The sequence below is a fragment of the Salmo salar genome, chromosome 20 (genome assembly GCF_965601325.2).
Source record: "Salmo salar chromosome 20, fSalSal1, whole genome shotgun sequence".
Taxonomy (NCBI): Eukaryota; Metazoa; Chordata; class Actinopteri; order Salmoniformes; family Salmonidae; genus Salmo; species Salmo salar.
The window spans coordinates 48182220-48207755 of NC_138310.1; the positions used below are offsets into that span (position 1 = coordinate 48182220).

Here is a 25536-nt window from a genome sequence, read left to right on the forward strand (position 1 = left end):
TAACTGTGAAAACGTTATTTTCTCAGCACCTATTTAGTTTTGTTTTGATATGCTTGATATGTGTTTATCTGTGATTCAACTATTTCTTGCAGGTCAGCTGACTCTGAATGTGAGCCAGCTGGTGTCAGATTGCTGTGGTTCTAGGGCCTATGATCCACTCAACCAGCTGTGCTGTGACTCTCAGATCCTAATCAGGACCCAACCCCATTCCAAGTGTTGTGGAAAAGGTAAGCGAGATCAGGTCTATTCACATCTATTGACGTCTTTGCTGTCATCATCGATTATGTAGTTGTGTTTGTTTTAAATTCTTCCCAAAAGCATAAAAAGAGTTGGTGTTGTTTTACCGTTTTTACCATAGAGGTCTGTCTACTCCGAAAGCTGTTTGTGAGATGTTTCCCAATTCTCTCATGCTAAGTCTTTGTGACAACCTAATTTCCCACCTGCACCTCATGGCTCTTATGTTCACTTACTAACTTTCACAATGTCAACCTTGTAACACTTGACCTGAGCGCTTGAAAGCACTTGATCAATCATTATTACCTGTTCCACAGAGCTTTACAATGAAGACAACCAGCTTTGCTGTGGAGATGTCGTTAAAAGAAAGGTCCTGACCAAAATGTCTGGTCACCACCGGTGCTGTGGAGACCACCAGTTTGACCAGCGAAGCCACTGCTGCTGCCACATCACTGAACCATCATATCAACTAAACCCTAAACCTCTCAATGCAAGCTGCTGTGCTCCTGCCATCCAGGAAGTGCTACATACTATTCCCCCAGCGCAAACTGGTCAGGTACAAAAACGTATTTGTGCCTTACGCACTGAACCTTCTGAACAAATAAGAACATTAGGGGCATCAAATCCAAAAAATATATATTGATCACATACACATATTTAGCAGATGTTATTGCAGGTGTAGTAAAATGCTTGTGTTCCTAGCTCCAACAGTGGAGTAGTATCAAAGAATTCACAACAATACACACAAATCTAAAAGTAAAAAAATGGAATTAAGCAATGTCTGAGTGACATTGAATAAAATACAGTAGAATACAGTATACACCTATGAAATGAGTAAAGCAGTATGTAAACATTATTAAAGTGACTAGTGTTCCATTTAAAGTGACCAGTGATTCCATGTCTATGAATATAGGGCAGCAGCCTCTAAGGTGCTGGGTTGAGTAACCGGGTGGTAGCTGGCAAGTGATGGCTATTTAACAGTCTGATGGCCCTGAGATAGAAGCTGTTTTTCAGTCTCTCGGTCCCAGCTTTGATGCACCTGTACTGAGCTCGCCTTCTGGATGATAGCGGGGGGAACAGGCCGTGGCTCGGGTAGGGGATGGCCTTGATGATCTCTTGTGTATTGATATTCTAGTTTTGTCCCTTTAGGGCACCTATAACCCCCCCCCCCCCCCCCCCCCCTTGCTTACCAACGTTAAAATGCTTGGAATGTTCTTCATGTGAAACGCATTAAACAATGCCCACGTTCATTTCTACTCCCGCCTCATGTCCTGTCCTTATATTAGTTGCATAAGTAATACAGTGTGCTATACAACATTATCTTTTTGGACTCCTGAGGTTGAAGAGGCGCTGTCGAGCCATCTTCACCACACTGTCTGTGTGGGTGGACCATTTTAGATTGTCAATGATGTGTGCACTGAGGAACTTGAAGCTTTTCACCTTCGTCACTGCGGTCCCTTTGATGTGAATAGGGGCATACTCTCCATGAAGTCCACGATCAGCTCCTTCATTTTGTTGACGTTGAGGGAGAGGTTATTTTCCTGGCACCACTCTCCCAGGGCCCTCACCTCCTCCCTGTGGGCTGTCTCGTCATTGTTGGTAATCAGGCCTACTACTGTTGTGTCATCTGCAAACGTGATGATTGAGTTAGAGGTCTGTGTGGCAACACAGTCAAATCAAATCAAATGTTATTTGTCACATGCGCCGAATACAACCTTACAGTGAAATGATTATTTAAAAGCCCTTAACCAACAATGCAGTTTTAAGAAAAAAACAAAAAAAAAAGTAAGAGATAAGAATAACAAATAATTAAAGAGCAGCAGTAAATAACAATAGCGGGGCTATATACAGAGGGTACCGGTACAGAGTCAATGTGCGGGGGCACCGGTGTCGAGGTGATTGAGGTAAAATGTTTCCATGTAGGTAAAGTTATTAAAGTGACTATGCATAGACTATAACAGAGAGTAGCAGCAGCATTCCGCTGGCTACCCAGACTATTCTGCAAATAGTCTGGGTAGCCATTTGATTAGCTGTTCAGGAGTCTTATGGCTTGGGGGTAGAAGCTATTTAGCAGGCTCTTGGACCTAGACTTGGCACACCGGTACCGCTTGCCATGTGGTAGCAGAGAGAACAGTCTATGACTAGGGTGGCTGGAGTCTTTGACAATTTTTCGGGCCTTCCTCGGACACCGCCTGGTATAGAGGTCCTGGATGGCAGGAAGCTTGGCCCCGGTGATGTACTGGGCCGTACGCACTACCCTCTACAGTGTCTTGCGGTCAGAGGCCGAGCAGTTGCCATACCAGGCAGTGATGCAACCAGTCAGGACGCTCTCAATGGTGCAGCTGTAAAACCTTTTGAGGATCTGAGGACCCATGCCAAATCTTTTCAGTCTCCCGAGGGGGAGAGTGTCACAACTGTCTTGGTGTGCTTGGACCATGTTAGTTTGTTGGTGATGTGGAAGCCAAGGAACTTGAAGCTCTCAACCTGCTCCACTACAGCCCCGTCGATGAGAATGGGGACATGCTCAGTGCTCCTTTTCTTGTAGTCCACAATATCTCCTTTGTCTTGATCACATTGAGGGAGAGGTTGTTGTCCTTGCACCACATGGTCAGGTCGTGCCTGGCCGTGCAGTCATGAGTGAACAGGAAGTACAGGAGGGAGCTGAGCACACACCCCTGAAGGGGCCCCGTGTTGATGATCAGCGTGGTGGATGTGTCGTTACCTACCCTTACCACCTGGGGGCGGCCCATCAGGAAGTCCAGGATCCAGTTGCAGAGGGAGATATTTAGTCCCAGGGTCCTTAGCTTAGTGTTGAGCTTTGAGGGCACTATGGTGTTGAACGCTGAGCTGTAGTCAATGAATAGCATTCTCACATACACTAGGTGTTCCTTTTGTCCAGGTGTGGAAGGGCAGTGTGGAGTGCAATAGAGATTGCATCATCTGTGGATATGTTTGGGCGGTATGCAAGTTGAGGTGGGTCTAGGGTGTCAGGTAAGGTGGAGGTGATATGATCCTTAACTAGCCTCTCAAAGCACTTCATGATAACAGAAGTGAGTGCTACGGGGCAATAGTCATTTAGTTCAGTTACCTTTGCTTTCTTGGGTACAGGAACAATGTTGAACATCTTGACGCAAGTGGGGACAGCAGACTGGGATCGGGAGAGATTGAATATGTCCGTAAACACTCCAGCCAGCTGGTCTGCTCATGCTCTGAGGACGTGGCTAGTGATACCATCTGGGCCGTCAGCCTTGCGAGAGTTAACACGCTTAAATGTCTTACTCACGTTGGCCACGAAGAACGAGAGCCCACAGTCCTTGGAAGCGGCCCACGTTGGTGGCACTGTGTTATCCTCAAAGTGGGCAAAGAAGGCGTTTAGCTTGTTCAGAAGCAAGACGTTGGTGTCCGCGACGTGCCTGGTTGTCCCTTTGTAATCCGTGATTTTCTGTAGACCCTGCCACATACGTCTCGTCTCTGAGCCGTTGAATTGCGACTCCACTTTGTCTCTGTACTGACGTTTTGCCTGTTAAAATCCCCAGCTACAATAAATGTGGCCTCAGGATATGTGGTTTCCACTTTGCACAAAGTCCAGTGTAGTTCAGTGAGGGCCTTTTTGGTATCGGCTCGAGGGGGAATTTACACGGCTGTGACTATAACGGAAGAGAATGCTCTTGGGAGGTAATATGGTGGACATTTGATTGGGAGATATTCTAGGTTGGGAGAACAAAAGGACTTAAGTTCCTGAACGTTATCACAAGCACACCATGATTAGTTAATCATGAAACATAAATAACCGGCTTTCTTCTTCGAGGAGAGGTCTTTATTCCTGCGCAATGTACTGAGAACCCAGCTGGCTGTATGGACGGGGACAGTATATCTGGAGGGAGCCATGATTCCATGAAACAAAGTATGTTATAGTCCTCGATGTCTCTCTGGAAGGAGATCCTCGCCCTGACCTTGTCTACTTTATTGCCCAGGGACTAAAGAGTAGTGAGTAAAATACTCGAAAGCGGTGGCTGGTCGCACGCCTCCTGAGTCGGACTAGAAGTCCACTCTGAATATCTCTTCTCCGCTTGTGGCGTCTTGGAGCAGCCTCTGGGATAAGTTAATTGCCCTGGGGTGTACGAACAAAGGATCCAATTCGGGAAAGTCACATTTCTGGTCGTAATGTTGGTGAGTTACCGCCGCTCTGATATCCAAAAGTTATTTTCGGCTGTATGTAATAACACAAAAAACTTTTGGGTTAATATTGTAAGAAATAACACACACAAAAAAAATGAAATACTGCAAAGCTGCTTAGGAGCTAGAAGCAGAGCTGCCATGTCATTCGGCGCCATCTTCACCCTACATTTGGACTCACTCATTAGTGAATGTGCAATAGTGAACTACAGTGAAATGTAACCAACGGTGCAATATAAAAGGGAGATTGTAGGGATGTGCAAAAACATCATGTGCAATATTCAGGTATTTTGGATATTAAGGGGATGTGTAATATTGAATATAGGGGGGGGGGGGGGGGGGTTTATGTAATGTGGAAGGGTGTTGAAAGTCCTTAACGGTGCAATAAGCAGTTGCTACATCCATTTTTGGACATATAAATGAATAATATGTACCCATTGATTGTTTCTATGAATTTGAGAGTGATTACATTTCTCCAGCCCCATCTCTCAGCTAGGGAAGGTGGGGAGGCTGCTTTGTTTAATGTTATGCCGAGCCTATGCCATGCCTGTCACGCCCTGACCTTAGAGATCCTTATTATTCTCTATGTTTGGTTTGGTCAGGGTGTGACTCAGGTGGGAAAGTCTATGTTTTCTATTTCTTTGTGTTTGGCCGAGTGTGGTTCCCAATCAGAGGCAGCTGTCTATCGTTGTCTCTGATTGGGGATCATATAAGTTGTCATTTTCCTTTTGGGTTTTTGTGGGATCTTGTTTTCTGTTTAGTGTCCATGCTTGACAGAACTGTGCGCTTTCGTTTTCGCCTTTTGGTATTTTGTTTATGTGTTTTGTGAATAAAGGAATCATGAACACTTTCCACGCTGCGCTTTGGTCTACTTCTTTTTTTGTGAACCTTTTCTTACCACAATGCCTTTTCTTGTACATGAAGCAAATATCTATGAAAAACTGAAAATGAAGAAATATCTAATTTCATCTGAAAGGACAATGTTTAATGTTAGTAAAAGGTGATCTACTAGTTTTGTATGGTTTTAATGAAACTTCACATTATGATGGTTAGTCATCTTTGTGTGTATTTTGTTCTTTCTTTTGTTTCAGCACATGGGAATTGATCAGAGTTCTCCAAAATGGTAAGATTGCCTTTGACCTTCAACCATACAGTATACTGAACCTCATGTTTCACTTTCTTTATTCAATGTTCAATTCAACCATTTCATTTACATTCAGGTTTTAAAATAATATACTTGATGTCCATTGGCTAAAAGCCACAATGGGAATGGCATCTGTTTTAAATTATGCAATATTTATTTTTTTTAACACCCACTACATGTCAGCTTTTCTGAAGGTTCTTTCTAGGTGTTACAAATTGTTTTATTTTCCTTGTGGGTTTAGGCTTTTGTCCTTGGCCCGAAACATTGGAATGGTCTGCCAACAAGCACATTGATATTGTGATAACCTCAAGTGGTCCTTTAACTGTAAACCTTTGTCTGAGAGTGGTGGAATAATTAAAAACATGCTTATGGATTATGTAAAAAAATTAATAAAAGAGTAACTGAGCTTGTGCATGTGTATAAGTGTACATATAAATATGTTTATGGTTTGTTTATGTGTGTCTTTATGTACAAGTTTCATATGCATCTAATTGTGTGTGTGTGTGTCTGTGTGTGTGTCTGTGTGTGTGTGTGTCTGTTTCTCCACATGCAGTATGCCTGGGGAGAAGCCTTGTGGTCAATGTGCCTGCTTTAACCCAACAACAGAACGTTGCTGTGTGAACCCTACATCTCTCCAGGGACAAAGTTACTCACATGACCAGACCTGCTGTGAGGGAACACTCTGCCACACCCCAGATAAGACAGCACAAGGTTTACCACTTATCTGCAATGTGTTTGTGTGAGTGTGTGTGTGCGTTTGTGAGTGTGTGTGCGTGTTTCCACTATAATAAACATCTTTCGGACTAGGGGTGCATCTTTGCGAGTCTGAGTCTGAGAGCAGTGCCAATCTTAGCATGTAAATATTGGTGGGGGAAAAGAAAACAAGTGGGATGCATGCCAGCAGAGCCACTACACAACACAACACTAAACAATACATTAATTGCACTATAACGGTGACAAACGGTGCCCACAAACTGTTACCTCCTACATAAAGCTGTCCCAACAGCAGCCTCAACATCTTACCACTGCTACACCTGGCTATCAGCGGAGCCTTGTCTGGCAGCGATAAGATTTAGCCTCATTTACTGCCTTTTAAAAAAACATAGCTGATATGGCTGACTTGCTTAAACAAATGTGGTTTCTAATGACAATTGAGATCCACAAACTATGGCATAAGGGGACGACAAGCGGATAAGAGGCAATCCGTAATTTTGATTAAGACATTAATGAGCGAGCTAGGACGGACGTAGTCAATATAAGAATTTGTTTAGCGCTTTTGAAATGTACAGTGACAGAATTCAGAACATGGGCCATTCTTACAGTGTTCTCCCTGTACACCAAGTCAGAACCGTAGGATAAATAAAGGGAGCATATAAGCAGACAATGAAAGCCCTTACAATATTCGATGATTACATTTCTCTAAAACAGATTACTCTCACTTATAATTTGCACACAAACCACTGTCTGCTTGGAGTAAGAAATAATGAATATATTTATGTGGAAATGCCTTGGTTTGCCGTGTATCCCTCCTAACCGGGCCTTTTTGCTGCACGCTTCTAAGGCTCTGATTGTCCAAAAGGGGTCCCGACCCATCTTCTACTGTTGTTCTCCTCTACAGTCGTCCAGTATCAGGTGACTTGTCGTGTAGTCCTGAACAGAACTACAAGTTTATTCTCCTTCAATTCGCTCTGAAAGATGCTTCTTTGAAGATAGGCTAGCCAGCCATGTTGATGGTTCCCAGTGGGGTGATGAGAGTAGCGTTCCACAGGGGTTTGAGAAGAGTAGTAGACTGGTTCCACTTCAATTCGCTTTCTAGATACTTTACTTCAGACAGCTAATCAGCAGTACCAGTGATTGTCCAGGAGGTGACTTTATCGTCCCTACCTCGTGTTGAGATTAAATGTTTTTAATCCACTTTAAACGTGAGCTGCAGCTCAACGTCTCTCTGGTCTAGTATGTTCATTTCTTAACCAATAATGTATGCAGTTTGCTGGAAAGGGGCAGTTCCGGCAGGCTGACATGCTCTCTGACCTCACTCAAGGGGGCGGTGACTACTTACTGTGCACAGTTATAGAAAAATGTGCTCTTATAGAAAAATGTTTCTAAAATCACATCCCTCTCTTAACAAAAACACTTTCATAATTTTTCAGATTTCATACACAACGCATCGGATCGACCTCACACACATAATGTGTATACTTTTCAAGTTACAGTATTTCCTTTATAACATTTTTAATAACATCACAAACTAACACCCGAAATGTCACCAGTGTTCTCCAGATCGTCTCTGACCATTCCCCACATTCTATGTTAGAAGTATTGTTCCAGAAATATTGTTCCAATATTGTTCCAATATTGTTCCACTTTAGAACGTGTTTGAGTTTTTGCGGGAAAAGGTCTGTTGAAACAAAGGCTTGGGTGAATTTGGAGAGGGAGATGCCTGAATGTGCTCTCCTTGATTTACAAAAAGGTGTGAGTCGTTAACCCCCCATATGGGTGAGAGAGGGTCTGGTTAAAGTTATTTTGTGCAAAGCTGATCTGACCTAATCAATTTCCCTGCCGGTTCTTGACTTTGGTGTCACCATTTATCAAAATTCAGCAGCCGCTACTCTTATACCATTGGATGCCATCTACCATAGCGTCCTTTGCTTTATTACAGGTGACAGTTTTAATATTCATCTCTGCGTCCTGTATCAGAAGATCGGCTGGACCTCGACTAAAGTCATGTTGATCACTTCATTACTCATTACTCCCCAGAATAAATGAAAGTACATTTAAAAAAATTAAAGAATGGTCGTTACCGAGATGGGTACTACCAACACGTCAGCGCCATTCGTGTACAGAGTTAATAGGAGGAGATTACTGGGCTACTAAGTTCACATATAACCAGTGGTGGGAAAAGTACCCATACTTGAGTAAAAGTAAAGATACCTTAATAGAAAATGACTCAAGTAAAAGTGAAAGTCACCCAGTAAAATACTACTTGAGTAAAAGTCTAAAAGTATTTGGTTTTAAATATACTTAAGTATCAAAATTAAATGTAATTGCTAAAATATTGTAAACTATCAAAAGTAAAAGTACAAATCATTTCAAATTCCTTATATTAAGCAAACCAGATGATGCCATTTTCTTGTTTTTTATTTACGGGAAGCATGGGCCACACTTCAACACTCAGACATAATTTACAAACGAAGCATGTGTGTTTAGTGAGTCCGCCAGATTAGAGGCAGTTGGGATGACCAGAGATGTTCTCTTCATAAGAGTGTGAAATGGACCATTTTCCTGTCCTGCTAAGCTATCAAAATGTAACGAGTACTTTTGGGTGTCCGGGAAAATGTATGGAGTAAAAAGTACATTATTATCTTTGGTAATGTAGTGAAGTAAAAGTTGTCCAAAATATGAATAGTAAAGTACAGTACAGATACCCCCAAAACGACTTAAGTAGTAGTTTAAAGTATTTTAAGTTAATCCTTGTGTTGTCTTAAGGTTAAAAAATGACCCGCCACTATGTTTAACAGCAGAGAAAACCCCCTAAATGATGTTTTTTCAACTTGACATTTTAGGACTTTTCCAAGAGTGACCCCAACATTAGAAAAAGTGAAACATCGCCTTTGCTCATATTTCCATGAAATCTGTACACCACCAGGGTTCAAATATTGTGTTAGGGTCATTTTTGACCTGGCAGTTATAAATAATTTACACACCACAAAAACCACAAAGACACACACACACACACACTGAGAAATTAAGATGATGTGTGCTACTGATTGAACTCAGAGGCGAAATTGATTGTGTTGGGTAATTACAAATTAGTTCATGATTTTCCTTTCTTGAACATCACGGTCCTCCCTCCTTCCCATCTGTCTGCCAGGTCACTACCATGGTGCTAGCTTTGGCTCTCAGGTTTACAATCCAGACATCAACATCTGCTGTTCCGGGAAGCTGTCCAATAGGGTGCCTGGAAAGAACCTGGTGAGTCCATTAGCCCACAGACCTAAGGCCTAGAGCTAAAGCTTACTTCACTGAGCCTCCTCCACTACATTAGGTTCAGTTCTCCTCATGTCAGTCAAAGTCAAGTAAAACGGCTTAGTCATCCATCTACCTGTTGAGTTGTTGGTCAAAGCATAAAGACAATGCTGTACAGTACTGGGATGTAAAGTATCTGTCTAAAATGGTCAAAATATCTAAAAGGGGCAATGTAAGACAAGGCTGACAATATAAGTTTTCAACTGACCAATTTAAGTCCACTCAGAATGTTTAGACAGGGCCCCATTGGGAAGTGGGTGTCCCATACTCATTGCCAATGTTCTAGAGTGCTGTCTGTCTATCAAGGACAAAATATGCCCTATGATTTGCAAGTAAAAATGACTATTTAAAGTGGTGTTTGCTTTACTTGGGCTATATGCGGTACTATGTCAGTTTTGGCAGCACAGTTAGTTTTGTAAGCCCCACCCTGCAACCAGTTAGAGTAGAGCAGCTCCTCTTTTGTGTGAGAGTGTGTCAGACGACGGATAACTAGAGGTCTCTTTTCTATCGCTTGGCACTCTGTTGGTAGAGGATGTGTGCACAGGTCCCCTGGTAAGAAAGTTAGACTCTCTTTTATAGCATGTGAACTTTTGCGATTGTGTGTGAATTTTGGGTATGTGCATGCTACGGTGTGTTTGCATGTCTGTTATTCATGTTGTGTGTGTGTGTTGTTACCCTGCTGACTGGTGTGTGTCTCTCTCCCAGTGCTGCGGTACAACTCCGTATGGTGTAGAGGACCGAGGGGTGCTGTGCTGTAACCAGACCTTGCACCGTGTGGTGGAGGATGGGTACCAGTGCTCCCCAGGTGGCTACTTGTATCTGCCATCCCGTGACATGGTGTGTGGTTCACACGTTCATCTCAACGATCCAGGCAAACACTGCTGTGGAGAGGACACATACGACCCTCAGTATGAAATCTGCTGCAACGGACACAAGTGAGTTGCACTGTAGTGTGGAAACTGTAAGTAGTTGAACCTAGTCAGGTAGTTTATCCCAAAGATGTGGGGTTATCACTGTCTGCAAGCACAGTTCAGAATGCCTAAGGGCTCATGATTAGATCACTTCATCTTCAGCAGAATGTATCCAGCCTCCCTGTCTAAGTGTTTTTATTTATATTTAACTAGACAAGTCAGTTAAGAACAAATTCTTATTTACAATGATGGCCTACCCTGGCCAAACCAGGACGACGCTAGGCCAATTGTGCACCACCCTATGGGACTCCCAACCACGGCCGGTTGTGATTCAGCCTGGAATCGAACCAGGGTCTGTAGTGACGCCTCTAGCACTGAGATGCAGTGCCTAAGACCGCTGCGCCACTCGGGAGCCCAAATTGTTGATGCAATGTCTTGAAAGTGTGTGTGTGTGTGTGTGTGCGCGTGTTTGTACTATAACTAACTGTAGAAAGTATTGTAACGACCCGGTATTAAGTAGAGGCTGTGAGGGGGTGGCCAGTTCCAGGGGGAAAAAAAGAGGTTAAGAGCTTCCTGGGGCTGGCATCCTACTATCGTAGGTTTGTGAAGGGGTTTGTGGGGGTAGCGGCTCCTTTGAACCACCTTCTCAAGGAGGACACTGTTTTTCAGTGGACCGAAGAGCACCAGCGGGCGTTTGAGGCCCTCAAACGTGCCCTGATGGAGGCCCCTGTCCTGGCCTCACCAGACCCGAACCGTCCGTTCATCCTGGACACCGACGCAAGCAATGAGGGTTTGGGGGCTGTGCTGGCTCAGCGTGGTCCTAATGGGGAACACGTAGTAGCTTATTACAGCAGAACTTTTGATAAGGCTGAAAAACGCTACTGCGTGACAAGGAGAGAGCTTTTGGCTGTCGTGGCAGCAGTACGCCATTTCAAGTACTACCTGGGGGGCCTGCCGTTTGTGGTCCGGACGGATCACTCCGCCCTTCAGTGGCTTCTCTCCTTCAAGGAGCCAGAGGGTCAGATTGCCCGCTGGCTGGAGGAGCTGCAACCCTACGACTTCCAGGTGGAGCACAGAGCCGGCCTTCGCCACAGCAATGCAGACGCCTTGTCCCGCCGCCCGTGTGCTGAGGATGGCTGTGGGTACTGCGCCAAACGGGTGGAGCGAGAGAGAGAACTGTGCAGGGAGGAGGGAGTCACCGCCACGGTGAGTCAGCTGAGTGTGACAGAGTGCCGGGAGCTTGAGGCTGTGGACGTTGGGGAGTGGAGGCGTCGCCAGGAGGAGGACGCAGAGCTGCGTCCTGTGCTGCGGTGGGTGGAAGAGAGAAGACGACCGCCGTGGGGGGAAGTAGCCCCTCTATCACCAGTCACCAAGGGACTGTGGGCTAAATTCACAGTCCTTAGAGTGGCTGAGGGAGTGCTCCAGAGGGGGTGGAAAAAGCCAGCGACTGGAGAAATTACGTGGCAGGTAGTGGTGCCCAAACGGCTGCAGGGGAGCGTGTTACAGCAGCTTCATGGGGGAGTTGGCGCAGGGCATTTTGGGGTCGCAAAACGTTAAAGCGCGTGCGTAAAGGCTTCTATTGGGCCAGGCACAGGAGGGATGTTGAGGACTTTTGTAGGCAGTGCGACGAGTGTGCTGCTAAAAAAGGACCTCCAGGTCAGTCACACGCCCTCCTACAACAATTCCCAGTAGGGGAGCCCATGGAGAGACTGGGGGTAGACATAGTGGGGCCGTTTCCAACCACAGACAGCGGTAACAGGTGGATTCTAATCGCTATGGACTACTTCACCAAGTGGCCGGAGGCTTACGCTCTCCCAGACCAGGAGGCAGAGACAGTAGCTGATGCGTTGGTGGGGGGAATAATCAGTCGGTTTGGGGTGCCACAGTCTATTCACAGCGACCAGGGGAGAAACTTCGAGTCACGGGTGTTCTCTCTTAGGCGCGGAGAAGACGCGCACTACTCCGCTTCACCCCCAGAGTGATGGGCTGGTGGAAAGATTTAACAGAACATTAGCATAGCAGCTGGCCATCGTTACCTCAAAACACCAGAGAGATTGGGACACCCACTTACCGTTTATTCTTATGGCATGTAGGTCGGCTGTTTAAGAATCGACTGCGTGCTCCCCAGCGCTACTAATGTTAGGTTGTGAGTTGCGCACCACAGCCGAACTGACGTTTGGCCACCCTCCTGATAATGACGATGGGGTTTTGCCTGGCCCGAACTATGTGTGTCGTCTGCAGAACCGGTTAGAAGCGGCTCACACCTTCGCAAGAGAGCAACTCGAGAACGCAGGGGTGCGCCAAAAGCGCCACTACGACTCACGCGCTAGGGGGAGGCACTTTGAAGCGGGAGAATTTGTGTGGCTTCACAACCCCACGCGCAAGAAGGGGCGGTGCCCAAAGCTGGACAGTGCATGGGTGGGGCCGTGTCTGGTGATAGAGAGAGTGGGGGAGGTGACGTACCGGGTGGAGGTCCCTCCACGGAGCAGGAAGGTGGTGGTCCACCGGGACCGATTGGCACCCTACAGAGGGAGGAAAACGGTAGGAAATGGGAGTGAGGTCTCTGATGTGAGCCCACGGGAACAGTCTAACGAGGAGACTAGCGCAACCTGAGCCTGGGATGGGGGCTGCTTCTTCGGAGGGCGCTGGAAATGACATTGGGGCAGATGAGTGTTCTGGGGGTTCACCGGTGAGAGCCACGGGGAGGCCCAAGAGACTGATGCGACCTCCGGGTCGTTTTAAGGATTTTGTTGTGTAACCCTAGGGGCTAGGGTTTAGAAAGGGGGGGGGCTATGTAACGACCCGGTATTGTGTTCTGTGTTTGTGGGTGTGTTATGGTTCTCATGGCTACTAGCAGGGGTTAAATATGTCAGGACAGAGGGAAAGGTTGGGGGGGGTATGATGGGTAATCCCGCGGGATTTGGAAATGCATAAATAGGGATTACTGTCTCATCTTCTTTCGTTCTGTTCGGGGCCTTGATCTGTTCCTATGGGAGTGCCCCTTAACTCGACATGGTATAATTGTGTACGTTTGGCATTTAGCGGCGTGGGCTGTGGCCTGAACAATAGCCCAGTTTAGGAATAAACCTGTGTTCTGACCTGCACACCTAGAGTCCGTCTCTTTTCCCTTTATGACCCAGCCGGGTCATTACAGTATTTTCCCACACGCTGTCTGAGACTGGGTGTGTATCTTTGTATGTTTATGTCTGAGAGGCATTGATGGATGCAATTCTGATAAAATAACATACCCACATTCCCAGTCCTACTACCTCAGATGTTGGAGAATTCTTAATTGAATGCACCATATCATACAAACTACTGCCTCCCAGACATATTTCAACAGGGTGTCAACTGCAGAAACCAAAGATCTTAGGGTATCCTCCCATTCTTTCCTTCACGTCCCTTTTCCAGTCAGAGGCATTCAGACAGTTAGACAGCCAGACTGGAGAGGTGGAATGTCTGCTTTTGGGTTTCCAGGAAAGGGGTCGCACAGTGGGTGGTTGTTTTTGTCTAATTCGTCCTGTTGCTTGGCTTGTGCTTGACCTCAGTTGTCTGACTCTATCAGGAAACTGGTTGACTCTTGTTTGGCATTTGAGGAATGTTACTAATGTATGTTCCAAGTAAATGTTGTTCATTATTGACTGAAGTGTGTTTATTTGGAATACAGAAAAATTTACCATGTCTGAGGGCATACCTGACACAGATGGGAAGGACTTTTATAAAAACACTTGAATCTACTCATGTTTTGACTTTGAATTGCGGCTTCACACGCTGATCTAAAGTCTATAGAAATGTGGTCGAGCACATCATTAACAACCAATGCTCCAATGTTAAAGGCTCTAACCCTGTCAATCAAACTGTGGGTCACGACCTTGTAGCGCGGCTCCCAGGAAGTTGCATGGCAGTCTGAATTTATACAGATGCCATTACTCGATACTTTGGCTATGAATCAAGAGAGAAGTCTGTGATAATAGTGCAGTTGTGAGTGACGCACTTCAATCTATTTTCCTTTTGACTCTGGCTGAATCCAGTGGAGGTAGGTACTGTTTACGATTAGAGTGGACGATTTCGTTTTTTTTATGAGCATGGACTTATTTCCAGTGGTGTAAAGTACTTAAGTAAAAATACTTGAAAGTACTACTTAAGTCGGTTTTTTTTTAGTATCTGTACTTTACTTTACTATTTATATTTTTGACAACTTTTACTTTTACTTCACTACATTCCTAAAGACAATTATGTACTTTTTACTCCATACGTTTTCCCTGACACCCAAAAGTATTTGTTACATTTTGAATGCTTAGCAGGACAGGAAAATGGTTCAATTCACACACTCAAGAAAACATCCCTGGTCCTCCCTACTGCCTCTAATCTGGCGGACTCACTAAACACAAATGCTTCATTTGTAAATAATGTCTGAGTGTTCGAGTGTGCCCCTAGCTATCCGTAAATTAAAAAAACAAGACAATTGTGCCGTCTGGTTTGCTAAATGTAAGGAATTCTAAATGATTTATTCCATTTAAATGTGGAAAATGAATTGTATCATTCACGTTATGAGTGTCCTGAAGTTGATGGGTTTATCGATCCCCTCGCCACTCTTGAAGTCACCTTTTGAGTTTCAGGTATCATAGTAAGATTCTGTATTGTCTCTAACCCTTTGACACATACAAACACACTCGTGTGATCATTATACAGTGGTCCCTGTAGCGTACGTTTCAAACCTGTGTGATTAGAACTCTTATTTAAAAACGTCCAGTTACGATTGACGCAACAGTCAGCGTTGAAGCTGGCTACACTGTTTTTTCACAGAAACATTTTACACAGTCTTTACAACGTTATGTCCTCAACGTGACCAGTTTATTTTTGGATGCAATTTTCAGACATTCACAAAAGTAGCTACAGCATAACAAAATTCTCATCCAAACTTGAAAATGTAGATTATATTATTCATAGCGCTGAGGAAGAGTGATCTAACATAAGTGGTCATATTTTGCTAACTTTCGGCTGATAAAAAGCGTAATATGAATTAGCTGATAGCAATTACTATTTACAATTTATCACATCACGGGTGAGCTCACCAGTGATCTAAATATACTTTCTATATATACAAAAGCATGTGGATACACCTTTAAATTAATAGAGTTGGCTATTTCAGCCACACGCTTTGCTGACTGGTGTATAAACTCGAGCACACAGCCATTCAAACTCCATAGACAAACATTGGCAGTAGAATGGCCTTACTGAAGAGCTCAGTGACTTTTAATGTGGCACTGTCATAGGATGTCACATTTCCAACAAGTCAGTTTTGTCAAATTTCTGCCCTGCTAGTGTGGAAACATCTAGGAGCAACAACGGCTCAGCCGCGAAGTGGTAAGCCACACAATCTCACAGAATGGGACTGCCGAATGCTGAAGCGCGTAGCGCGTAAAAATCACCTGCCCTAGGTTGCAACACTCACTATTGAGTTCCAAACTGCTCTGGAAGCAACGTCAGCACAAGAACTGTTCGTTGGGAGCTTCATGAAATGGGTTTCCATGGCCAAGCAGCCGCACACAAGCCTAAGATCACCACGCGCAATGCCAAGTGTCGGCTGGAATGGTGTAAAGCTTGCCGCCATTGGACTCAGTGGAAACAGGAGCAGTGGAAACAGGTTCTCTGGAATGATGAATCACACTTCACTATCTGTCAGTCTGATGGACGAATCTGGGTTTGGCGGATACCAGGAGAACGCTACCTGCCCCAACGCCGACTGCGAGCCAGGCCTAATCGCCCAACATCAGTGCCCGACCTCACTAATGCTCTTGTGGCTGAATGTAAGCAAGTCCCAACAGCAAAGTTCCAACATCTAGTGGAAAGCCTTCCCAGAAGAGTGAAGGCTGTTAAAGCAGCAAAGATGGGACCAACTCCATATTAATGGACAATTCACCAAGGAGGGAGAGGGCAGGGGAGACAAGGATGCTGAGGCCAAGGTTCTCAGACAGCTTGCTCATGACCCCTGACCAGAATGATTGTATAGGTGTGCAGGCCCGAGAGGCATGGGATTGACTGTGTGATTGGGGCAGGGCTTACACTTACTGATTTCTGAGAACCCCATGAGATGTAATTTACAATTAGTAATATGTGAACAGCGACAAATTTCGTACTGTATGAGTTGGGTTCTCGAATTGCCAGTCATAGAAAATGTATTTTTACAGATTGTTTGAGAAAGCTTACATTTTTGAAAAAGCGAGGATAGCTGATTTTTGTAATGATTGATATAAATGTTCTTCTTTCCTGACCAACACTTTACATATTGTATATATATTTTTGTTCAGTATAGTTTGTATGGGTCATGAACAAGCTGTCTGTGAATAGGTTCTCCAGGTGTTACTACTCTTTGTTTCCAAATCCTCTTGTCTACTCCTTTTGGATTATAAATAAACTACAAAGACTGCCTCCATCTGCCTCCTGTGTCTGCATCTGGGTCTCGCCTTGTGCCCTTATATCGTCAGCGAATACAGCCTCAAGTCTTCTTGGGTATGACGCTACAAGCTTGGCACACCTGATTTGGGGAGTTTCTCCCATTCTTCTCTACAGATTCTCTCAAGCTCTGTCAGGTTGGATGGGGAGCGTCGCGGCACATCTATTTTCAGGTCTCTCCAGAGATGTTCAATCGGGTTCAAGTCAGGGCTCTGGCTGGGCCACTCAAGGATATTCAGAGACTTGTCCCAAAGCCACTCCTGCGTTGTCCTGGCTATGTGCTTTGGTCGTTTTCCTGTTGGATGGTATACCAACAGGACAAAGTAAACCTCTCTGGAGCAGGTTTCCATCAATGATCTCTCTGTACTTTGCTCCGTTCATCTTTCCCTCGATCCTGACTAGTCTCCCAGTCCCTGCCGCTGAAAAACATCCCCACAGCATGATGCTGCCGCCACCATGCTTCACCGTAGGGATGGTGCCAGGTTTCCACCAGACGTGACACTTGGCATTCAGGCCAAAGAGTTCTTAGTTTCATCAGACCAGAGAATCTTGTTTCTCATGGTCAGAGTCTTTTAGGTGCCATTTGGCAAGCTCCAAGCAGGCTTTCATATGCTTTTTACTGAGGAGTGGCTTCCGTCTGGCCAGCATAAAAGCCTGATTGGTGGAGTGCTACATAGATGGTCCACAGAGGAACTCTGGAGGTCTGTCAGAGTGACCATCGGGTTCTTGTTCACCTCCCTGACCAAGGACCTTCTCCTCTGATTGCTCAGTTTGGCCGGGCAGCCAGCTCTAGGAAGAGTCTTGGTGGTTCTAATCTTCTTCCATTTAAGAAGGATGGAGGCCACTGTTCTCTTGAGGACCTTCAATGCTGCAGACATTTTTTGGTACCATTCCCCAGATCTGTGCTTCGACTCAATCCTGTCTCGGAGCTCTACGGACAACTCCTTCGATGTCATGGCTTGGTTTTTGCTCTGTCATGCACCGTCAACTGTGGGACCTTATATAGACAGGTGTGTGCCTTTCCAAATCTTGTCCAATCAATTGAATTTAGCACAGGTGGGCTCCAATCAAGTTGTAAAAACATCTCAAGGATGGTCAATGGAAACTGGATGCACCTGAGCTTAATTTCGAGTCTCATAGCAAAGGGTCTGAATACTTATGTAAATAAGGCATTTCTGTTTTTGATTTTGTATACATTTGCAAACATTTCGAAAAACCTGTTTTCGCTTTGTCATTATGAGGATGTTTTTTATATACATTTTAGAATAAGGCGTAACATAATGTGGAAAAAGGAAAGGGGTCTGAACACTGTCCGAATGCATTGTAAATGGTTGCAAGCACAGTAATAACACATGTAGATGACAACTAAACAAAAAATCTGACATTGTTTTTCCATTGGAATTTGGTTGTGCTTTTGATGGTTGAAAGCATAGTTATAATACATACGGAATTCAACTATCTTCTGGCTGTCTTTTTGAGTGGGTAAATAAAAGATTAAAATCTCATTGATCAACATCTTAACCAAATATTACCCCAATTTAAACGTTGAAATGACGTGGTGTGCCAAGTGGGAGGGCCCTCCGAGCGTGTTGGTAGGGGCTGGTTTGGGATTCACTGAATGATATACAGAGGTTTCAAGATGCTGACCTAATTTAAAACTTTAAATACACTGTCCTAACCAAAAATCTAAATATAAAAGATACATTTTGCTGATAGTTTTCTGTTAATTGATTAGCTAAATGGATGGCCTCCTGTCTTGGGGACTGCAGTGTCTGCTAGTTTTGGTAATCTCTCTGCATTGCTCATTCGGTTGATTCTAGTAATCAATGGGTTAAAACTCATAATTCTTATAGCTAGACTGATTGAATCTTCTTCAGTGCTATATCCATTGAAATAGAATGAGTAGCCTCCCGAGTGTCGCAGTTGTCTAAGGCACTGCATCTAGCTGTGCCACTAGAGATTCTGGGTTCAAGTCCAGGCTCTGTCGCAGCCAGCCGCGCCCATGGGGCGACGCACAATTGGCGTCCGGGTTAGGGGAGGGTTTGGCCGACAGGGATGTCCTTGTCCCATCGCACACTAGCGACTCCTGTGGTTGGCTGGGCGCAGTGCACGCTGACACAGTCGCCAGGTGTATGATGTTTCCTCCGACACATTGGTGCGGCTGTTTTCCAGGTTAAGTGGGCATTGTGTCAAGAAGCAGTGCGGCTTCATTGGGTTGTGTTTTCGGAGGATGCACGGCTCTCGACCTTCGCCTCTCCTGAGTCCGTACGGGAGTTGCAGCGATGAGACAAGACTTTAACTACCGATTGGATACCACGAAATTGGGAAGAAAAAGGGGTAAAAAAAAGAGAAAAAAATTAAATAGAATGGGTCAAATACATAACATTTTTAATGATCAGTACATATGGTGTTCACCCAACATGACAGCACAATGGCATTAAGGAAAGGAACCAAATTATGAGAGATGATGCTCTTTTGGTTTTGGGAGGTAAAATATTTTTTCTCTTCAAAGACACAACAGGTTGAGAAATGTTTCCTGCTGCGGAGGGAAGGCCTATTACCACAGCAGTGACCAGATGAAGTGCTGTGCAGAGACTCTGTACAACCTGCAGGTTCAGGACAGACTCTCAGAGGAGGCCCAGTGCTGTGGGAGTGTCCTGATGGAGGCTGGCTCCACGCAGACCTGCTGCTCTGCCCCAGGGCTAGACCTGGTCTACCCTACCCAGCCAGGGTTCACCTGCTGTGGGCACCGCTACCCCAACTCCTCCCTGTGGTCATGCTGCGCGGGGGTCCTGTACTCAAGGCCTGAAACACAAACCACCAGCAAGAACATGATTCCAGGTCAGTGGGAACCGGATACAATCCGAACTTGATTCACATTTTTCATCCATACATGATTTATGCCACAGCTTGAGTTGCGTCTGTTTATCTCTGAAAGGTCTCCTACAAGTCAGACAAGTGATATGAATATTGAATTCTATATCTAGTTCATATAAGATAAAGGGGGTGTCTTCTGATGGGTCCCTGCCTGGAGTCTGTCTCTGTCCATTTGTTTAGACTGTTGTTCATTATCCTCAGGACCCAGGCTTCTACCACTGGGCGATCTGAAGACTGAAGTCCTGTGTTACACCGAAGGTAAGGCCTCCAGTTTGAAGCACAGAATGAAAGGAAACATTACTCAATACTTTTATCTTTAGTAAGAACAGTGGGAAGCACTAAAATCTTCTTTGACTCTTGGATGTACATTGGCTTCACAACGCTTATCTAAAGTGTGTGTGTGGTGTGTGTGTGTGTGTGTGTGTGTGTGTGTGTGTGTCCAGTTCTGCTGGGGACAGTGGAGAGTGTGTCCATGAAGACGAATGAGCGGTCCATCGTGATGGTGAACGCCATGTACATGCTGGCCTCGCGTGGCCATGTCAACCCCCTGCCTTCCCCTCACTACGTCACATTACCCGACCACTGCAGCTCCCCTGTAGTGGAGCCGGGCAACACTTACATCTTGATGAAAATACCTTTCTCAGACACCATAAGATTCATCTCTGATCTCAGCGATCATTCCTCCCCTGTCCATTCCATCCTTTCCAGGTGCTGAACCTTTTTCTTGCCCAGAGTAAAGCCCTACATAACGTTTGAAAGCTTTACAGTGTTTGTTTACAGTTACATTGTTAACAATCAATGGCGTAATAAAAAGCTTATCTTGGGTTCTGATGGGGTTCGACAGTTGAACTAAGATCATAAGGCACAAGTTATATTCTTCCAGAGTCAATTGGTATATATCGTTCATTTAAAAGTCAAAAAATTGCTGTTGCTATCACAGATTGCCTCTTTAAGCTATCAGTAGACATTTAAACCATGTTTGTGAAGTGATTGTATCACATTGTGCAAGGACAGGATAAAAAGCCTATTTTAACCAAGCATTTGTGTGTAGGTGTATGACTTCACCATTCATCAATTCATGTGGTTGTGTGGGGGTTTGTGGTTTTGTGGTTGCCTTTATCCCATCCACATATATGTACCACATTATCTGACACTTGATCACAGGATCACATTTTTGTTTTATTATTTCACTGCCAATCTGTGTTTGATCTTGTCTAGCCATCTTGTATCAAGAGGACCACAAAAGTCCTAGACTTTATTGTGTGTTATCCTCCATGATTATATTCATGTGCATCTATGACTTTTAAGTTTTATGTGTGCTTGTTTTTTTAAATGGTCGAATTAATAAACTAAACTAAATAAAGGGCACCTAGGGCACTGAGTCTTTGGCTGCGTTTATGAGCAAAGTGAAATTATGAATAAAATATTGTAAAACTGATATATACTGAACAGAAATATAAACACAACATGTAAAGTGTTGGTCCCATGCCTTATGAGCTGAAATAAAAAATCCCAGAAATGTTTCCATATGCACAAAAAGCTTATTTCTCTCTAATGTTGTGCACAACTTTTGTTTACATCTCCTGTTAATAATCACTTCTCATTTGCCAAGATAATCCATCCACCTGACAAGTGTGGCACATCAAGAAGCTGATTATACAATATGATCATTACACAGATGCACCTTGTGCTGGGGACAATAAAAGGACACTCTAAAATGTGCAGTTTTGTCACACAACACAATGCCACAGACGTCTCAACTTTTGAGGGATGCGCAATTGGCATGGTGACTGCAGGAATGTCGATCAGAGATGTTGCCAGATAATTGAATGTTAATTTCTCTACCATAAGCTGCCTCCAGCGTCATTTTAGAGAATTTGGCAGTACTTCCAACCGGCCTGACAACCGCAAACCATGTGTATGGCGTCGTTTGGGCGAACGGTTTGCTGATGTCAACGTTGTGAACAGAGTGTCCCATGGTGACGGTGAGGTTATGGTGTGGGCAGGCATAAGCTACGGACAACAAACAAAATTGCATTTTATCAACGGTAATTTGAATGCACAGAGATACCGTGACGAGATCCTGGGGCCTTTTGTCGTGCCATTCATCCGCTGCCATCACCTCATGTTTCAGCATGATAATGCACGGCCCCATGTCGCAAGGATCTGTATAATACAGCAATGTGTATTACAGCATGTTCCAGTTCAAGCTAATATCCAGCAACTTCACACAACCACTGAAGAGGAGTGGGACAACATTCCACAGGTCACAATCAACAGCCTGATCAACTCTATACGAAGGAGATGTGTCGTGCTGCATGATGCAAATTGTGGTCACAGCAGATACTGACTGGTTTTCTGATCCATGCCTCTACTTTTTTTTAAGGTATCTTTGACAAACAGGTGTATATCTTTATCCCCAGTCATATGAAATCCATAGATTATGGCATAATTACTTTATTTCAATTGATTGGTTTCCTTATATGAACTGCAACTCAGTAAATCTTTGAAATTATTGCATGTTGCATTTCTGTTTTTGTTAATGTCAAGGGTGGCTCAAGGAAGTAGGAGAGGTGAAGTCAAGGGCAGGAGACAGAAAATCCGTGAACACACTTTTAACGGGTATCCACTCAGACCAAAAAGTAGGTAGGGCAGGGCCCATAAAACAAATGCTCAAAAAACCCAGCCCAACACAATGCAGGGACGCAGCCCACAATAAACTCTGCGAAAATCACAGGGAAAGACTTGTTCCTCAAACAACATACGTCCTGATATAGAACAATCACGCAGAAAAAACAATCCTACCTAGCGAGAATAAATACCCCCGCCACTAACAACTAATACAAAACAGGTGCGTGCCTAACCTAGCCCTAACCAACAGAAAGTGAAACAGAGGATCGATAACAGCTAGTAGGCCGGCGACGACGACCGCCGAGCGCCGCCCGGGCGAGGAGGGGCGCCACCTTCCGTCGGTGTCGTGACAGTTCAGTATACTGTATAAACATCTTACTTACAGGTGGTCCCAGAAATCAAACCTGCTGTTTTGGCATAGCAAGCGCCATGCTCTACCAATTTAGCTACAAAGGACCACTCTTGGTAAAAATGAAAGGGAATGCTTATCATGGAGTTGATAACCATCAGATGACATAATAGAAAGAAGATTACTTTGCCTGAACAAGCACACCTTTTAGACATGAGCCATGCTTTTCCTCAGGGTACTCCATCACACACAGAGGTCAAAAAGGCATCAGTGTTTTTGAGCCTTTTATCTGAAATTGGTATGTTTTTTTTATTACAAAGCACTCTTGTCAGAGAGGACAGAGGAGCATCTATCAACAGGTTGTACTGCTGACCAGAAGGGAATAATGTGCTGCACTTTTTTGAAACACTCTGTAGTACAATGGACATATTTACCATCCTATTTACATACCACATAAATGGACTGAAATTCACAACCTAAAAGGATAAACATTAATATCAAGAATATTAATTTATCGGACTTACATAGAGACATACTGTATCCTGACAATACTTGCTTTGTGTGTTTGGTATGCTATGTGACACTACATCACTATTGTTTGTCCTCTTAAGGATCTGACCATTTTTTAAACAATTTTTGTCTAAAATGACATACCCAAATCTAACTGCTTGTAGCTCAGGACCTGAAGCAAGGATATGCATATTCTTGATACCAGTTGAAAGGAAACACTTTTACATTTGTGGAAATGTGAAACTAATGTAGGAGAATATAACACATTAGATCTGGTAAAAGATAATACAAAGAAAAACACGTTTTTTGGTTGTTTTTTGTTCCATCATGTTTGAAATGCAAGAGAAAGGCCAATATATGAATTAGGAATCTAGGCACAATTTAGATTTTTGCCACTTGATGTCAGCAGTGTATGTGCAAAGTTTTAGAGTAATCTGTTTCTGTTCAAAATGTTGTATCAAGTCTGCCCAAATGTGCCTAATTGGTTATTTAATACATTTTCAAGTTCATAACTGTGCACTCTCCTCAAACAATAGCATGGTATTCTTTCACTGTAATAGCTACTGTAAATTGGACAGTGCAGTTAGATTAACAACAATTGAAGCTTTCTGCCCATATCAGATATGTCTATGTCCTGGGAAATGTTCTTGTTACTTACAACCTCATGCTAGTCAACCGTCCCGCGAGGGACACAATCCTGTAGAGGTTGAACCTTGCTGCTCGTTTCTCCTACTTGAGATAAAGAGAGAGCTGATCTTTGGATAAGGCTTAACAACTGTTTAAATCAAGGCGTCATTCCTTCCAGCAGAATCGAAATACAAGGCTGGCTATTGTACATGGCTGGGTGGAAGGCTACAGCCATGCTGGCATCTGCATGATAACATAACTGCTGTATGAAAGACGAAGTAGATTTGGTTCAATTCAACATAAACAACCATCAATCAAAGCTGTCCAGTTCCATTCATGGAAGTATTCAGTTTTAGGGCAAACAATTGTATACACTACAAACACAGTCTAGTATTTTAATTATAGTCCTCCAGAAAATATACTGAAAAATAATGGAAGGAACTGATGTGATGGTGTCTCAAGGGGGTTTGTTCAAAAACGCATCCTTCCCTCCTCTCTTCCGTAAGGTAATCACTGATCTTTAGGTGATTGGAGAAAGCAATAGGATATGTACCTCGGTTAATGAATCCTTCGCCTCATTAACCAGAATGAAATTAAATCAAAATAACCAGTTGACACCGGCAACAAAAAATTGCTCAGAACTGTCGGAATTCTGAAGTGGTCCAAAAATAGTACATGAGTGGTACTATAACGATAAAATAACAATTTAGGGAAGAACTTGGCAAGAAATGAGAGGAAAGTCAGTAAGAAAATGAATCTTTCTTTCCAGGCTCTTGTCATGGGAGATGGCCCGACTCCTTGGACACCTTCCCAGTTAGCCACATCACTCTCAAGTGTACCACACAGCCTCTTACTGTATGATGTAGGCACTATAAAGCTCTGACAGGAAGTGTCTTAAAGAAAGCCAAACGTAACACTATTCTAAAACAGTTCTAACACACTGACCATGTCAGAGAGATCACTACAGCTGAGGAGATCTATGCTCTCTATGACCTACACAGAGAAAATTAAATGTTTGGAGGACCACATCTTTAATTTCATACAAATTGTTTAAAACAGAACAGCCCACATGTCAAATGTAATTTCATGCTGGTTTAGAGACTAATTAAAATACTATTTCCTCCTTTCTAGAGCCACTACAAATTACAGTGGGCTGTACCACTACTAGGGCCAATATCCTTTGAATAATCTCAGGGAAAATACTCATTTGAGCTGGAGAGCGTTATAAACAGGCAATGAAAGGTGATTATGGAGGCAAAGATCAGCTGTGTTAATAAAGAAGTAAATTCACGGACAGCAGCCTGGAGAGTCAGGGAGTAAACACACACACCTCAGATGCTGTCGAAGACTCAGTCTACTTGCAAGGTGTGTATCAAAGCATCTATTAGGAGAACAGTATAATAGAGACTCAATTTGGATGAATGATCTCCAAATGATCTGCTAAAGGAGGCACTGCTTCAGCATAGCTTGGGAATGTCTATCCAGAGGAATGAGGTGGGGTTGACTTGCTGACCGAAAGAAACTCAACACAAGCTGTGGATGCAGTGAATACTGAATATACACAGGAGTGTCCAAAAAAATTAGGAACACGTTCT

The 25536-nt window shown here is 44.0% G+C and overlaps 1 protein-coding gene across 1 annotated transcript in view; it reads left to right on the forward strand.

Moving 5' to 3' along the window:
• LOC123729246 (uncharacterized) overlaps positions 1–21347 on the forward strand; it is a 34412-nt gene extending 13065 nt beyond the window's left edge. Inside the window, exons 5-13 of the mRNA XM_045703526.1 lie at positions 93–227; positions 552–790; positions 5502–5533; positions 6108–6265; positions 9426–9526; positions 10286–10515; positions 19460–19788; positions 20026–20082; positions 20268–21347. Coding sequence (XP_045559482.1) covers positions 93–227; positions 552–790; positions 5502–5533; positions 6108–6265; positions 9426–9526; positions 10286–10515; positions 19460–19788; positions 20026–20082; positions 20268–20539 — 1553 coding nt within the window. The 3' untranslated portion in view covers positions 20540–21347. The remainder of the gene's footprint in view (positions 1–92; positions 228–551; positions 791–5501; positions 5534–6107; positions 6266–9425; positions 9527–10285; positions 10516–19459; positions 19789–20025; positions 20083–20267) is intronic.
• The last annotated feature ends 4189 nt before the right edge of the window (positions 21348–25536 follow it).